The sequence below is a fragment of the Oncorhynchus keta genome, chromosome 21 (assembly GCF_023373465.1).
Source record: "Oncorhynchus keta strain PuntledgeMale-10-30-2019 chromosome 21, Oket_V2, whole genome shotgun sequence".
NCBI classification, from domain to species: domain Eukaryota; kingdom Metazoa; phylum Chordata; class Actinopteri; order Salmoniformes; family Salmonidae; genus Oncorhynchus; species Oncorhynchus keta.
Genome location: NC_068441.1, coordinates 13,388,212 through 13,406,150, shown reverse-complemented (window position 1 = coordinate 13,406,150; position 17,939 = coordinate 13,388,212). Strand labels below are relative to the sequence as shown.

The 17,939-nt window shown below is 42.5% G+C and overlaps 1 protein-coding gene across 3 annotated transcripts in view; it reads left to right on the top strand.

Moving 5' to 3' along the window:
- LOC118399850 (chemokine-like protein TAFA-1) overlaps positions 1-17,939 on the top strand; it is a 295,347-nt gene that overhangs the window by 3,332 nt on the left and 274,076 nt on the right. For all 3 annotated transcript variants that reach the window (XR_008074133.1, XR_008074134.1, XM_052473355.1), the window contains exon 2: positions 7,347-7,480. Coding sequence is in view for 1 of the 3 variants with exons in the window: in XM_052473355.1 (XP_052329315.1) it covers positions 7,357-7,480 (124 nt within the window). In the remaining 2 variants the exon portion in view is untranslated. The remainder of the gene's footprint in view (positions 1-7,346; positions 7,481-17,939) is intronic.

Here is a 17,939-nt window from a genome sequence, read left to right as displayed (position 1 = left end):
ACAATGTAGAAAATAGTAAAAAGAAAGAAAAAACATTGAATGAGTATGTGTATAGGTGTGTCTGAATAGGTGTGTCCAAACTGTTGACTGGTACTGTATATGTTTGGTTCAGATTTCATCCTGTCCGGCCTTGATTTCAACATCCACAAACATACTGTCCGGACCGGCCTGTATTTGGCCAAAACATGGAAGTCTGTCATTGTTTCACATTTGGTCCTGTCCATACCAGCTTTGATTTGGCCCAAACATATACGTCTATAACTGATTCAGATTGGTTCGGTCTGGACCTGACCAAATCTGATCCAATCATAGACATCTATGTTTCACAAGTTTGAACAGCACAGTGCAGTAGAGCACAGCAGAGTACACTACATTACAGTAACGTATAGTAAAGAAAGAGTACAGTACTGTAGAGTACAGTACAATACAGTAGAGCACAGTAGATTACAGTAAAGTAAAGAAACCGTACTATACTCTACTGTGCTCTACTGTGCTCTAGTATAGATGTGCATCTTTCCCCTTAAAGACGACTAGATTCGTATCTAGATACTGTACACGGGCTCCGATTCAATACAGGAATGATATGCTTTTGTTTGAAACGATTCAGTGCAATTCGGTTTGATTCGAGGAATGAATCGATGCGATTTGGTTCAATGTGATATGATCCGACACACTAACATTTGTTACATAAACACGTGTGTGTGCGCGTGTGTGTGTGTGTCTGTGTGTCTGTGTGTGTGTAAATTATTTAAATGTCTATGGGGTTTGTAAGCACCTGAGATGAGCCATAAGGTTGACTGGGCATCTACAACCCCACTATCAGATTAGGGGGAGCATCCTATGACATAGCAAATTAATTGATAGAACAAATCAAATGGTTTTGACCATTTACACATTTTTCCTGGAGTGAGATTCTCTTTTCCTCCCGCATTGACCATGCAGTGCGGCTCACAAAAGTGATTGCTGTCTAGTTATTGGAATGATCAACTTTACCCTGTATATCTAAAAATGACCATATTCACTGATTGTAAAACTACCAGAACTATTGCTCATGCTATACTTGAACAATCAAAACAAAATCAAATGTGTTCACCGTGGGGACGACAATGGAAATGGTCAGATGACGCAGATGCTAAGCTACAGGACTGTTTTGCTAGCACAGACTGGAATATGTTCACCACATCAGTCACTGGCTTCATCAATAAGTGCATCGATGACGTCGTCCCCACAGTGACCATACGTACATCTCCCAACCAGAACCCATGGACTACAGGCAAAATCCGCACGGAGTTAATGCGGTAATTGGGGGGAAGCTGTAACATACCTCATTCACTCTCCTCAGGACTTTAAATGGCCCCAAAAACCGCGGACCCAGCTTCCAACAGGGCAGGCGGAGGGGCAGGTTTCGGGTCGAGAGCCAGACCCTGTCCTCCGGTGCGAACACCGGGGCCTCACTGCAGTGAGGGTCTGTGCCAACTTTCTGAACCAGTCGTTCACCGCAGGAGCCTCGGTCTGACTCTGATGCCAAGGAGCCAGAACCGGCTGATACCCCAATACACACTGGAAGGGAGAAAGGTTAGTGGAGGAGTGGCGGAGCGTGTTCTGGGCCATCTCTGCCCAGGGCACGAAAGCCACCCACTCCCCTGGCCGGTCCTGGCAATAAGACCTCAGAAACCTACCGACATCGTGGTTAACTCTCTCCACCTGCCCGTTACTCTCGGGGTGAAATCCTGAGGTATGGCTGACCGAGACCCCCAGACGTTCCATGAACGCCTTCCAGACCCTTGACGTGAACTGGGGACTCCGATCAGACACTATATCCTCTGGCACCCCATAGTGCCGGAAGACGTGTGTAAACAGGGCCTCCGCACTTTGTAGGGTCGTAGGGAGACCGGGCAAAGGGAGGAGACGACAGGACTTAGAAAAATGATCCCCAACAACCAGGATCGTGGTGTTACCCTATGAAGGTGGAAGATCGGTTTGGAAATCCACTGACAGGTGCGACCACGGCCGTTGTGGAACGGGTAAGGGTTGTAACTTACCTCTGGGTAGCTGTCTAGGAGCCTTGCACTGGGCACTCACCGAGCAGGAGGAAACATAAACCCTCACATCCTTAGCTAAAGTGGGCCACCAGTACTTCCCACTAAGACAGCGCACCGTCCGAACGATCCCAGGATGACCAGAGGAGGGTGACGTGTGGGCCCAATAGATCAGCCGGTCGTGGAAGCAGACGGAACGTACAGACGCCCAGCTGGACACTGAGGGGGAGCGGACTCTGCACGTGACGCCCGCTCAATGTCCACGTCCAGCTCCCACACTACCGGCGCCACCAAGCAAGAGGCGGGGAGTATGGGAGTGGGATCCATGGGCTGCCCCTCTGTGTCATACAGCCGGGACAATACATCTACCTTAACGTTCTGGGAGCCTGGTCTGTAAGAAAGGGTAAACACAAAATGGGTGAAAAACATGGCCCACCTTGCCTGGTGAGGGTTCAGTCCCCTCGCCGCCCGGATGTACTCCAGATTGTGGTGGTCAGTCCAGATGAGAAAAGAGTGCCTAGCCCCCTCAAGTCAATGTCTCTACGCCTTCAGGGCCTTGACGACAGCCAACAACTCCCGGTCCCCCGCGTCATAGTTTCGCTCCGCCGGGCTGAGCCTCTTCGAGAAGAAGGCACAAGGGCGGAGCTTTGGTGGCGTACCCGAGCGCTGAGAGAGCACAGCTCCTATCCCAGCCTCGGAGGCATCCACCTCCACTATGAACGCCAAAGAGGGATACGGATGAGCCAACACAGGAGTCGAGGTAAACAAAGCCCCCAGGTGACTGAAAGCCCTGTCCGCTTCAGCTGTCCACTGCAAACGCACCGGGCCCCCCTTCAGCAGTGAAGTGATGGGAGCCACTACCTGACCAAAACCCCGGATAAGCCTCTGGTAGTAGTTGGCAAACCCTAAGAATCGCTGCACCTCCTTTACCATGTTGGGAGTCGGCCAATTATGCACAGCTTCAATGCGGTCACCCCTGATGTGGAAATGCGATACCCTAGTAAGGAGACAGACTGTTGGAAGAACAGGCATTTCTCAGCCTTGACGTACAGGTCATGCTCAGGCGACCAAGCACTTTGCGCACCAGGGACACATACTCGGTGCGCTTGCAGCACCATGGGAAACGCAGGAGAGTCAATATTGAAAAAACTAATTTTCTCCGTGTGACCCCCTGCGTCACCATGCCCAAAGGAGGGGTGACCTCCCTAATTAACCCTGACCCTAATGGTCGACTATCTAAGGCGTGAACGGGGAAGGGCACATCCATGGGAACAATGGGGGTCCCTAAACTATCAATTAAATTCCCAGCTGCGCCTGAATCTACGAGCGCTTTATGCTGGGAATGCGGGGAAAACTCAGGAAAAGTGACAGACCCAAACATATGTGCAACAGAGGACTCTGGGTGAGAATGGTGCTTGCTCACCTGGGTTGACGCCAGAGCGCCCTGCCTGCTGCCTCGATTCCCAGAGGAACCAACCCGGCACCGACCAGCAGTGCTACCTCTGTGGCCACAGATGGTGCACGAGCGGAAACCCCCTCCGGTCTCCCTGCGCACCACCCCTCCCAGCTCAATGGGTATAGGAGAGAGGCTGCGGGAGGATGGAACCAACAGACCCTGAATTGGACGTCCGTGATGGTCCAATGCCGCATCTCCCTCTCTCCACACGCGTTGGCCCACTCCAGGGCTTTCCTGGTGAGGCACGAGACGAGGGCAGACACCCTCTCATGATCCGATGGAGCTGGGTGGACCGTGGCCAGCTAGAGGTTAAGTTGAAGGAGGAACCCCTGGCAGTTGTCAGCACTCCCGTCGTACTCCTGTGGCAAGGAGAGACGGATCCCACTGGGCTCAGGCGGGAAAGGGGCGCTCAGGAGAGACCCCGGTTGTGCTGGTGGAGGTGCTGGAAGACTTCGGCGGAAGTCGTGACAGTGAATGTGACAGACGGGAACAATAATAAATATTATATGTTGTAATCTTCATTTGGCTCCTCTTTCCTAAATTACATTTTTAAAAAGTAATATTATTGTGATAATGCTGGTCATAGAATCACAAACCCGAAAATATGCATTTTCAACATCCGTAAATGCCATATTTTAAATTTTTATTCAGAACTGAAAAGTTACCTGATTTCATGGTCTGGAAAATATGCATTTTCAATATCCGGAAAATACGTCCTTTCATCTTTCATTCAGATCTGAAAATTAAACTGATTTCAAAATATGCATTTTCAACATCTGAAAAATACAGTATGTATTTAAAATGTCAGATAAAAACATTTTTTTCACCTATATTTCAGAACCTAAATTGAGCCAGTTGCAATGTCTTTTCAACTTAGTTTTGCTTACTGGGAGGTCTCTTTAGGTCTGCCGATTCTTTTCCATTTATCAACATATTTGATTTGATTTACTATAACAAAAAAAACTACCAAGAGGACAACACAATGGCAATCTGTGCCATACTACGGTCCAAACGTGTTTCACGAACAAGGGAGATAGCGAGAAGGCGCTGGACATCAGTCTTTCAGTTGAAGTCAGGTATTCTATTTTACTGCAGTGTTCAGCAGTGTTCGACTCGAATATAAAAGGTGTCCATATTTGTATTTTTTATTTCACCAGGTAGGCTAGTTGAGAACAAGTTCTCATTTACAATTGCGACCTGGCAGAGAGAAAGCAAAGCAGTGCGACACAAACAACAACACAGAGTTACACATGGAATAAACAAACATACAGTCAATAACACAATAGAGAAAGAAAGTCTATATACATTGTGTGCAAATTAGGTAAGATAAGGGAGGTAAGGCAATAAATAAGCCACAGTGGGGAAATAAATACAATTTAGCAATTAAACACTGGAGTGATAGATGTGCAGAAGATGAATGTGCAAGTAGAGATACTGGGGTGCAAAGGAGCAAAAAAACAATTAACAGTATGGGGATGAGGTAGTTGGATGGGCTATTCACAGATGGGCTATGTACACGTGCAGTGATCTGTGAGCTGCTCTGACAGCTGGAGCTTAAAGTTAGTGAGGGAGATATGGGTCTCCAGCTTCATTGATTTTTGCAAATCGTTCCAGTCATTGGCAGCAGAGAACTGGTATTATGAAGCTCAACAAAGTCACATATAGATGTTTTGAACATACTGTGCAAAAAAATGCTAATATCAGTACCATGACTTGAATAGGATTTGTACCACAAATGCTGAAACGTTAGCATTTGGAAACAGTACCAAATAAACTAAACCAAAGCATGGATTGCTGTTTGTGATAGATTTTGGCAGATTGTGGTAAATTGCGTCATTCTGGCAACAATGGCTAACACTCAAATAACATGCCATTGAATTCTGTGGCACCCAGCAAGCAGTGCTGCAGTATGCCACAACTTTTAAAGGAAGAACCACGGGATCTTTCAACTATGCTGTGTTTAATATACAATTTGAATCTATTTTATCAAATATAATCCACAGATTGAGAGTTGAAGATGTTGAAGAGTATTAGTATAGTATCACCTGACCGACCAGGTTTCTCCAGATCTCCCAACCATTTTTGATTAATGTTGTGCTTTTTCAGCCATTCCCGAACCTGAGACCGGAAACTGGTTACCTGAGGGCTATACCAGACGAAAGGGTATATTCTTTCTGTATCTTCACAACAACATCTGCAGAGCTGCGATGATTGTATACTCTAAATATTCAACATTTTGATGGTGGCAAGAACAATAGTTTTAGCTGAAAAGCACGAAGTCTTAAACCTTGCGTCATTTTATATCACTCATTCCCCCTGTGCCATAAAATCGGTACATAACAAAATCTCTTCCAAGCTATTTTGCAATCTGTATAGCACAGCTTTCAACATTCTGGTGTTGAAATGAAACTGGTATACTTTTTTGGGTGTAATGCTGTAATTAATTGGCTGTAATCTTGGATTGAGCGGACCTTCCCATATCTCTGATAACTCCATGAAAGACATAATTCTACCCTTCCAATTTACTATATCATTTACAAACACTCTGAGATTGATTATCAGTATGGGACCAGGTCACTTTTACAAATGAGGATGTGGAAAATCTACTGAATGACTGGGATGCAGTTTTGGAAGGCTGTAGTGAATTCAGGACCGAGCATGTTTCACAATGGAATTATGAGGAGAGGAGGTAGTAACACCTGGAGAGGCGGAGTTATTATTCACTGTGAGGAAGGGCGAGCGAGGCGTGGGTCCATATGTCGGCCTTCAGCATCCGTTAGGCGATCGTTAAATGAATGGCCAAGGCGTCTCATCATGCCTTTATGTGTGGAATGGAAGCATACATTTTGGGCCTTTATATTTTGACTTGGTAGGCTACAGTGTGTACATGGTGTGAAGATGGTGATCAAAATTGGTTGATTTGTGATCTTTGGTTCAAGTGGTGTCTATTTTCCAATTGCACAGTGTTGTTTGGAACTCATAAAATATGTCCATCGTTGGAGAGGTGACTGTGTTGCGGGTAATATCTTTGCTACACATGCAACACTGGGGATTTAATGGTCCTGTTTTCTCTGTAGCTACCCTATACACAAGTCTGGGATATTTTTTTGTCTCTGAGTCATGTCACAATAATTTTCTGTTCTCTTGTAGTATGGTGAATTTTGACAAGTTTGACCTTGTCCCTTTCTCTTCAGATAGTTGTTTTGATTGTCCTGGGATAGCCCTCCCCATGTTGGCCATGCCGATCAATGTTTATACCTGTTCTTTCTTCTAAGAGCCACTGTCCCTAACTTCACCTCTCCTAACCTCTCTCATTAGGTTTGTGTTTCTTTTCAATATTCCTTCCATGTATTTTGTGGGTCGCCCTCCATCACCCACTCAGTGTTTTCTATCTCCTCTATTAGACACCCTCTGCCATGTCTCTTAAACCCTCTCTCTGATTTCCTCCTGTAGCTGCCCCTGCCATGTCTCTTTAACCCCCTCTCAGTTCCTCCTGTAGTTGCCCCTGCCATGTCTCTTTAACCCCCTCTCAGTTCCTACTGTAGCTGCCCCTGCCATGTCTCTTTAACCCCCTCTCAGTTCCTCCTGTAGTTGCCCCTGCCATGTGTCTTTAACCCCCTCTCAGTTCCTCCTGTAGCTGCCCCTGCCATGTCTCTTTAACCCCCTCTCAGTTCCTCCTGTAGCTGCCCCTGCCCTGACATGTCTCCTTAACCCTCTCTCTGCCCTCCTCCTGTAGCCACTCTGCCACCCTGCCCCGTCTCTTTAACCCTCTCTCTGCCCTACTCCTGTAGCCACTCTGCCACCCTGCCCTGCCATGTTGCTTTAACCTTCTCTTTGCACTCTTTCTGCAGCCGCTCTGCCATGTCCTGGTTCCTGGGCCTGTGGATTAGCTTAGGCTTCCTGCTGCTGTGCCAGGCCACACTGTACGAGACTATCCAGCAGCACCACGTTCCGCGGCCCGGACGCAATGCCATACAGATCCTGGGTGAGCCCCTGTCTCTGTTCTGTCTGCCACATCACATGCTACCCAGTACCCAGCCAGTCTCTCAGGGGAGCTCTCTGAGACGTGTCAGGGTATAATAATGCTATGTTACCATTCACTGTGTCCCTGGTGGATACAGTGAGAAAACAGTCTTCTGTCTTTTTGTAATAGCGATGGTTTTTGATGGTGGTTTGAAACCACTATGGTAGCTACTGTGAGAAGAAGAATAGTGCCCTGTGGTTGAATTCATTTTTGTGCTTGTTTGTTTCTATAGATGCTAGCATGGTATAATGGATTGTTTGTTTCTATAGATGCTACCATGGTATAATGGATTGTTTGTTTCTATAGATGTTAGCATGGTATAATGGATTGTTTGTTTCTATCGATGCTAGCATGGTATAATGGATTGTTTGTTTCTATAGATGTTAGCATGGTATAATGGATTGTTTGTTTCTATCGATGCTAGCATGGTATAATGGATTGTTTGTTTCTATAGATGTTAGCATGGTATAATGGATTGTTTGTTTCTATAGATGCTAGCATGGTATAATGGATTGTTTGTTTCTATAGATGTTAGCATGGTATAATGGATTGTTTGTTTCTATAGATGTTAGCATGGTATAATGGATTGTTTGTTTCTATAGATGCTAGCATGGTATAATGGATTGTTTGTTTCTATAGATGCTAGCATGGTATAATGGATTGTTTGTTTCTATAGATGCTAGCATGGTATAATGGATTGTTTGTTTCTATAGATGCTAGCATGGTATAATGGATTGTTTGTTTCTATAGATGCTAGCATGGTATAATGGATTGTTTGTTTCTATAGATGCTAGCATGGTATAATGGATTGTTTGTTTCTATAGATGCTAGCATGGTATAATGGATTGTTTGTTTCTATAGATGCTAGCATGGTATAATGGATTGTTTGTTTCTATAGATGCTAGCATGGTATAATGGATTGTTTGTTTCTATAGATGCTAGCATGGTATAATGGATTGTTTGTTTCTATAGATGCTAGCATGGTATAATGGATTGTTTGTTTTCTATAGATGCTAGCATGGTATAATGGATTGTTTGTTTCTATAGATGCTAGCATGGTATAATGGATTGTTTGTTTTTATAGATGCTAGCATGGTATAATGGATTGTTTGATTCTAATGGTTCATTGCTTATGGCTCCAGCTCTACATACAGTACCAGTCAAAAGTTTGGACACACCTACTCATTCAAGGCTTTTTCTTTATTTTTACAATTTTCTACATTGTAGACTAATATTGAAGACATCACAACTATGAAATAACACATATAGAATCATGTAGTAACCAAAAAAGTGTTAGACAAATCAAAATATATTTTATATTTGAGATTCATCCAAGTAGCCACCCTTTGCCATGATGACAGCTTTTGCACATTCTTAGCATTCTCTCAATCAGCTTCATGAGGAATGCTTTCCCAACAGTCTTGAAGGAGTTCCCACATTTGCTGAGCACTTGTTGGCTGCTTTTTCCTCACTCTGTGGTCCACTTCATCCCAAACCATCTCAATTTGGTTGAGGTCGGGAGATTGTGGAGGCCATGTCATCTGATGCAGCACTATCACTCTCCTTCAGCCAGTAGGTGTGTTTTGGGTCATTGACCTGTTGAAAAACCAATGATACTCCCACTAAGCACAAACCAGATGGGATGGTGTATCGCTGCAGAATGCTTTGGTAGCCATGCTGGTTAAGTGTGCCTTGAATTCTAAATAAATCACCAACAGTGTCACCAGCAAAGCACCCCCACACCATCACACCTCCTCCATGCTTCATGGTGGGATCACCTACTCTGCATCTCACAAAGGAACCAAAAATCTCAAATTTGGACTCATCAGACCAAAGGACAGATTTCCACCGGTCTAATGTCCATTGCTCGTGTTTCTTGGCCCAATCAAGTCTCTTATTTTTATTAGTGTCCTTTAGTAGTGGTTTCTTTGCAGCAATTTAACCATGAAGGCCTGATTCACACAGTCTCATCTGAAGAGTTGATGTACAGATGTGTCTGTTACTTGAACTCTGTGAAGCATTTATTTGGGCTGCAATCTGAGGTGCAGTTTACTCTAATGAACTTATCCTCTGCAGCAGAGGTAACTCTGGGTCTTGAGCTGTTCTTGCCATTATATGCACTTGGTCTTTTACCAAATAGGGCTTCTGGGCTTCTGTATACCCTCCTACCTTGTCACAACACAACTGATTGGATCAAATGCATTAAGAAAGAAAGAAATTCCACAAATGAACTTTTAAGAAGGCACACCTGTTAATTGAAACGCATTGCAGGTGACTACCTCTTGAAGCTGGTTGAAAGAATACCAAGAGTGTGCAAAGCTGTCATCAAGGCAAAGGGTGGCTACTTGGAAGAATCTCAAATATGAAATATATTTTGATTTGATTAACACTTTTTTGGTTACTACATTATTCCATATGTGTTATTTCATAGTTTTGATGTCTTCATTATTATTCTACAATGTTGAAAATAGTCAAAATAAAGAAAACCCTTGAATGAGTAGGTGTGTCTAATCTTTTGACTGCTAACTGTATAACTACTTTATCTTCAAAGTTGTTTCTATTGACATTCTCATACATTCTTTGGAATAAATAAATATTTTGTTGCTTGGAGTTGATTGTAAATGTTTAAGCTCAGCTGCAGCTGCTGTTTTGATCAGAGGTTGAAACTCCCCCTCAGCCCCAGATAGACAAAGAGCACTTTTTAATGGGAGAGGATTCTCAGTGTGGGGAAAGAATGACTGCAGCATCCTGAATCTATCAGACGAGCTGTTTGGTTGATACGTAGGACAAGCTCTAGGCTAAACTCCCCATCAGTATGCTATGAGTGCAGGCTGCTTTGATCACAGTGGCTCACATGGAAATTACAATTATGTTTCTCTCTCCCTCTCTGGAAACATTCAACAATTAAATCCAGTTCCTTGTCGACTGTGGGGGCAAAGGGGGAGGGTGCCAGTGAGGTGGGTCTGATTTTCCCCATTTATGTGGCAGCAGACAGTGGTGGAAAAAGTACACAATTGTCATTATTGAGTAAAAGTAAAAGATACCTTAATAGAAAATGACTCAAGTAAAGGTGAGTCACCCAGTAAAATACTACTTGAGTAAAACTCTAAAGGTATTTGTTTTAAAATATACTTAAGGATCAAAGGGGAATATAATTGCTATAATATACTTAAGTATCAAAAGTAACAGTAAAAGTAAAACTCATTTCAAATTTCTTACATTAAGCAAATCAGATGGCACAAAACACTCCAACACATAATCTGCAAACAAAGCATTTGTGTTTAGTGAGTCCAGCAGATCACAGACAGTAAGGATGAGCAGGGATGTTTTCTTGATAAGTGTGTGAACTTGACCATTTTCCTGTATTGCCTAGCATTAGAAATGTAACGAGTACTTTTGGGTGTCAGGGAAAATGTATGCAGTGAAAAGTAAATTATATTCTTCCGGAATGTAGTGAAGTAAAAGTTATCATAAATATAAATATTAAAGTACAGATACACCCCAAAAACTACTTAAGTAGTACTTTAAAGTATTTTACTGATGTACTTTACGCCAGTGGGAGTAGAGTTGTGGCGTTCATTCTCTCCCGAGCCATGTGTCTTTGGCAGAAACAGGCTGCTTTAAGCTTTTTTAATAATGACTCGCTCCCCGCAGCTGCTGACAACAACAGTATTCCAAACCCCTTTCACCAGGAAACCAGCTGCTGACAACAACAGTATTCCAAACCCCTTTCACCAGGAAACCAGCTGCTGACAACAACAGTATTCCAAAACCCTTTCACCAGGAAACCAGCTGCTGACAACAACAGTATTCCAAAACCCTTTCACCAGGAAACCAGCTGCTGACAACAACAGTATTCCAAACCCCTTTCACCAGGAAACCAGCTGCTGACAACAACAGTATTCCAAAACCCTTTCACCAGGAAACCAGCTGCTGACAACAACAGTATTCCAAACCCCTTTCACCAGGAAACCAGCTGCTGGCAACAACAGTATTCCAAACCCCTTTCACCAGGAAACCAGCTGCTGACAACAACAGTATTCCAAACCCCTTTCACCAGGAAACCAAATCCTAACACCTGTTAAACATTGATGCTATCTATCTGTGCTTGTCTCATTCTCCGAGCCATGCTGCACCATGGAGTGAAACGACAGTAATTGAAGCACAAGGCCCAAAAAATGCATTTATTTCTCCAACATGATGTCAAGGCAAGTATGTTGATAACGAATTAGCTTTTTAACACGAGAACCGCCTGCATCTAGAGAGGTCAGCTAAGTTAAGGTTGAGAAAAATATCCTCCTGTTCTAGTTTTGTGAAAGTTATGGTCAGCGAGATCAGCTCACACACACACACACACACACACACACACACACACACACACACACACACACACACACACACACACACACACACACACACACACACACACACACACACACACACACACACACACACACACACACACACACACACACACACACACACACACACACACACTTATTCTATCCTTGTGGGAAACTACAAGTAATTTCCATTCTGAGAGCAGGACTGTTCAGTCTGAGAGTAAGAGTGTTTTGTCTGAGAGCAGGACTGTTCAGTCTGAGAGTAAGAGTGTTTTATCTGAGAGCAGGACTGTTCAGTCTGAGAGTAAGAGTGTTTTGTCTGAGAGCAGGAGTGTTCAGTCTGAGAGTAAGAGTGTTTTGTCTGAGAGCAGGAGTGTTCAGTCTGAGAGTAGGAGTGTTCTGTCTGAGGGTAAGAGTGTTTTGTCTGAGAGCAGGAGTGTTCTGTACTGTGAAAGTGGATGATTCTTGGCACAGAAGAGCAGCGGATGCATTTATTGTTCAGTGTGCTATGGAGAAGATTGAGATGGTCAATCAGCAGCATGTACTCAGTGAGTACTGTCACTGGCTTATTTTCAAATTCTAGAATGATAGAACGGCTAAGTTAAGCTCTGGCTATCTACAACTAACAGTAATAAAGCATTACAATCACTGGCAATGACACGTTACAATACATGCAGTATAATCACTATTGGATGTGTTGACATTCACGATCATAATCAAAAACCACTCCAGATTTATGTTGCCTTTATGTTGGCCGGGTGATGGACACTTTTTGTTGTTTTTGTTTTACTGTACTTTCAAGGCCTTTTAAGTGCTCATCAATCTTACTCATGTGCATACTGGCGTTAACCCATCTAACGAGAACTGCTTTCTCGGAATTGAAATGCTATGATGAATATTTGTATTAGAATTGATTTTATGATCTTAGGATGCTCTCTGGTTTCAGCGACCAGACTATGGGATATAAATATACTGTATACAGTGTGTGGAGACAGACGAGAGTGAGATCTCAGATTGATAAACACTTTGGTTTTATGCTTGGCTGTTTTCTGGAATCAAATACAATTTAACAGGTTAATGGATAGTCATAATTGAATAGGAGAAATGTTAAACAGAATTCAACCGGGATGCATCATATTTACCTGACATAATGCATTACTCTGTAAGATGCTTTCATCTGGTTACATACATGGTTTTGATGCTGAGAACATTGTAAACATATATTTTTTAAAGGAACTTTACATGTTACGCTTCATAGGTTACGGCTCAAAGCCTTTTAAGATGGCTACAACTTTTGGCAGTCAATACACAAAACAAATAGCTGTGTGTGAGTAGTTGTGCTTCTGCCTTGTGGGCTGGACTCAGTCAAACTTTCCTTTGACGCAGTATTTCTGTTTACACAACTTCTGGCCTTGTACACACGTCTTATTTTGAAAACATCCATGTCTATCACATATTCAGAATATTGCAATATTGCCTAGTCTATATGCATTATTTTCGAACAATTTCTTTGATTGACAGGCATGTGTTCTGTGCCAAAAAGAAGCCTTGAATGAAGGTAGTGTGGATCTCGATATGAAGGCAGATTTTCACACTGGCTACCTGAGCTCTCTGGCTGAGTGAGTGAATGGTGCAGTAGCTCTCTGTGTTCAGATGAGGGTGTGGACATATCTCTACACAGGGGAAGTGAAGGTCATGTTGAGCAAGGTACAAATGTAATCCTCAAGCCTGTTCAAGCATCTAACAATGTTTGAAAAAACGGCTTATCCCTTCCTGCAACAGCCAGCTGACAGAATGCCACTGTGCAGTACATGCATACCGAAAATATATGAGAGAGATAGGGGTTTTCAACCTCCATTTCTTTCTTTATTTGAATATTTGACAAATATGCTGGTCAAAGTTGAGGCTGGGATTGAGTAACGAGTTGCCTGACTGCTCCATCACCTACTCAGGAAGTGGCGCCGCTGCCTTCCCATGAGCCTCTGCTCTGTGGCCTCCCCTGCGTCCCCCCGCGCCAGGAAGATTGATGGCGCCCTGATTCTGGGCAGCCAATTCTGGTCTCTCAAGAAATAATCCACTACATTGACAGATGAGGGGAATGTGACATGACATACAAGCCCAGCTCAGCTCTCTCCTCACCTGCCAACCAGCACAGTAGTGCCAGGAACATTCCTGAAGAAAGCAGGCTGCTGATGTGGATTTTACTGGACACTCTCCAGCCCAATAGAAGGGTCAAACTGTAACATCCAAAGGTATATGGATAGTTTTTGTTTGTAGGAGTCAGATTGGAATCAAACATTTCTTTACAGTCAGTTTTATGTTCAAATGCCACTGAATATTTAATTGTTTCCCTTCCAAATAGAAGTGCATTGTCATTGTGTCTCCTATCAATGCCCACAGGGAGGATATCGAATACAATGGCGAGGCAGTCGGTTAATGATAGTGGCAGAACTGTTTAAGGCGCCCTTAGATCTCTGAGGGCACTAGCTGATTCCCATTCCAATGTAGGCTACAATATTAAGATTTACAGTATCATACACCATTATTAGTTCTGATGGAGAAGTCTTCAGCTGTCATTTTGACAAAACAAATATGGTGTTATCAGACACAATTAGAAGTCAATTGTTTGTTGCAGTGTCGGTGCTAAACTGTCTCTCATTGTTGATTAAATCAGCAGAACTGGTGACTGACAGGTTAGCCAGTTGTTTTCCACATTGTACATGAAGATGCAAGGAGCCACTATGTGTGACTGTGAACTAATGATGTGATTAGGAATCACTTGATGTGATGATGTGATGAGGAATCAAAAAATGTATTCAGAGGGAAATTGTGAGATATAGGCTGATTCACGAAGTGGGAGGCTGAGGACTTTGTTTTGGAGCAATTCATGCTGATTTTTTTAATGGTTTATAGCATAAGGTGAATAGGTCATGAATTCCACATTGAAGCTAGTCTCTCATAGAAAGATTATGTGTGTAAAGCGAGAGAATCTGTCAGGACCCAACAGGATGCATCAGATAAGGCTAGCAGTAGTTCCAGTGTTTGGGGTTTTCTTCACTTGTTATTTGGTCAAATCATGATTTCGAATTTTGGAAGAGGAGGGGACAATTGACCCGGAACTTGCAAAGAGAGAGGGTGGAGCTCCTCATTCCGATTCCGCTCCTTGTTCTAGCATTTCCTGATCTCTTCTTTTAACATGAATCGACCCAGAACTTACTCAGGCAGCCAACCAATTATGTGATACTTTAGTTCTGGGTTAACTGAGATTTTACTGCGGCAAACATGGCTTACCCATAGCATTTATAAAATGGTTAAAATGATTAACCTATTCACAGATGACTGGAAGGTGCTTTAATGAGATTCATGTTCAATGTACCATGTGATATGCAATACTCCCTCAGTCTGGGAAAACTCTTCAGGCATAAAAACATGAAATTACTATGATTATCCATCATGACATAGAAATAACCACACAGCTAAATTACACTAAATTATTAAAATGGATTCCTAATCACATTATTAGTTCACAGTCACACCAAATGGCTGCTTGTATCTTCATGTACAATGTGGAAAACAACTTGCTAACCTGTCAGTACTTTCACCTGTTCTGCTGATTTAATCAACAACGAGAAACAGTTTAGCACCGACACTAGATCAAACAATGTACTTCTTATTGTGTCTGACAACACTATTTGTTTTGTCAAAATGACATCTGAAGACGCTAAACCAAAACTAATAGTGATGTATGATACCGTAAATCTTAATTTTAAAGTGAGCAATAGCAGAAAATTAAATGTCAACCGATAAGGAGAAACCTAGCTGTCAATGTTGTTGAATGAAGTCCTATGTTATGATGACCAGATTGACCACCCTCGTAACTGTAAATGTTGTGTTGTGGCTTTTTATATGACCAATGTATATGATTCTGACATCTATTTTGTGGTTTACTTTGACCCTTTCTGCTGTGGGGTCTTTTCTGTAGGATGAGATGTCTGAGTGTAGGTGGGTGGGTTGGTGAACCTTGGGACATCTATGTTTTGGTAAACGAGGACTGGATTGAATTTAGTAAACTTACATTTTTCCATTGCCATGAGGATGGCTAGCTCAGAAGAGGGATGGTTTTCCTGTTTGGAAAACATAGCTATTAGCTACACTATCAAGTACACAATACACCCTTGTAGTTTTGCATGCATTTTACATTCAGTGAAAACATGAAAGAAACATACACTGTAATCTCACAATAGTGCTCAAACCATATTTAAATTTGGTCAACATTAATGTAATCCAAACGACTGGTTCACTTATGCAGCTTCGATTTACACGCTTTTTCAAACTGCCAAAGGAGCAAGCAAGCAGATTTACAACTACATACTTACTACCCACAGGCAAATAACATCTCACTATGAGTTTCCTGTTTTTGTTTGGCCATTCATCTGATTAATTTCACACCCACTTTTAATTGCATTAATTAATCTGTTCGTGAATGGATGGTGGAATCAGAATTCAATTAAATTCCGCTCACTTGAATGAATGGCGACTTAATCCGATTTGAGCAAATTGGTTAAAAAGGAAACATTTGATCAGGTTGGCAGCAATGTGTCAAGGACTTCTCACCACGATTCACTGAAAAAGAGTGGTCTCGGTAGATTGAATTCAATTCTGTGGTGCGGTTCGCTGATGGTGAGAACGCAGTCCGGACCAAACACAGGAAAATTACCATTATTATTAGTTGTTTGACTATAAGCATTTGATGAAATGTACACAGCATCATAACTAGAGATCTCTGAAACATTCTGTGAGTAGCAACGCATTTATGAGTGCATCCAATGCAGATTAAGGGAGACGGGGGCTAAACCGGAGATATAGGCTACTAAATATAGAGTAGTTATCTAATATAATATTAGAGTGGCTATTGCGTGGTTTCCTCCCGCATGTTGTTTCAAGACCAAAGCTAAAGTAATATCAAGATTGGGATACACAAGTAATGCTTCTTGGTCAAATAGCCCTTACACAGCCTGGAGGTGTGTTGGGTCATTGTTCTGTTGAAAAACAATTGATAGTCCCGACTACCTCATGAAGCTGGTTGAGAGAATGTCAAGCGTGTGCAAAGCTGTCATCAAGACAAAGGGTTGGTTACTACATGATTCCATGTGTTATTTCATAATTTTGATATCTTCACTATTATTCTACAGTGTAGAAAAAAGTACAAATGAAGGAAAACCCTTGAATGATATAAAGGAATATTAGTGGGAATATAGCCAAAATATAATTAAGGAGTATGGAATATATTTGAAAAGCCAATGTTTTGTAAATACAGTGTCTATTGTGCAATTTGTTTTTTTTACTTGATTGGAGAAAGAAAAACACTAACGTGGCCAGTACGGTGCAATAAACTTGATTGGAGAAAGAAAAACACTAACGTGGCCAGTACGGTGCAATAAACTTGATTGGAGAAAGAAAAACACTAACGTGGCCAGTACGGTGCAATAAACTTGATTGGAGAAAGAAAAACACTAACGTGGCCAGTACGGTGCAATAAACTTGATTGGAGAAAGAAAAACACTAACGTGGCCAGTACGGTGCAATAAACTTGATTGAACTATTTATGGAAAATATTTACACAATAATACATATAGGAGCAAATCAGTCTGAATATCAGGACGCACAACTACAACACTTTTCGACTACTAACTAATGTGCACATTGCATCTGAAACCGTTCTTTAGAGATTGCAACCACTCTATCCCCACGACAACTGTGTTTAGGGCTCCATCTGCATTCATTCCACCTGGGCCTATTGACCCAGCTGTGGATTCAGAAAGTATTCAGACCCCTTGACTTTTTCCACATTGTATTACCTTACAGCCTTAATCTATTCAATTGTTTTTTGTGTCTTTCATCAATCTACACACGATATCCCATAATGACAAAGCAGCGATTACAGCCTCAATTCTTCTTGGGTAAGACACGTTTGGCACACCTGTATTTGGGGAGTTTTTCCCATTGTTCTCTGCAGATCCTCTCAAGCTCTGTCAGGTTGGATGGGGAGCTTCGCTGCACAGCTATTTTTAGGTCTC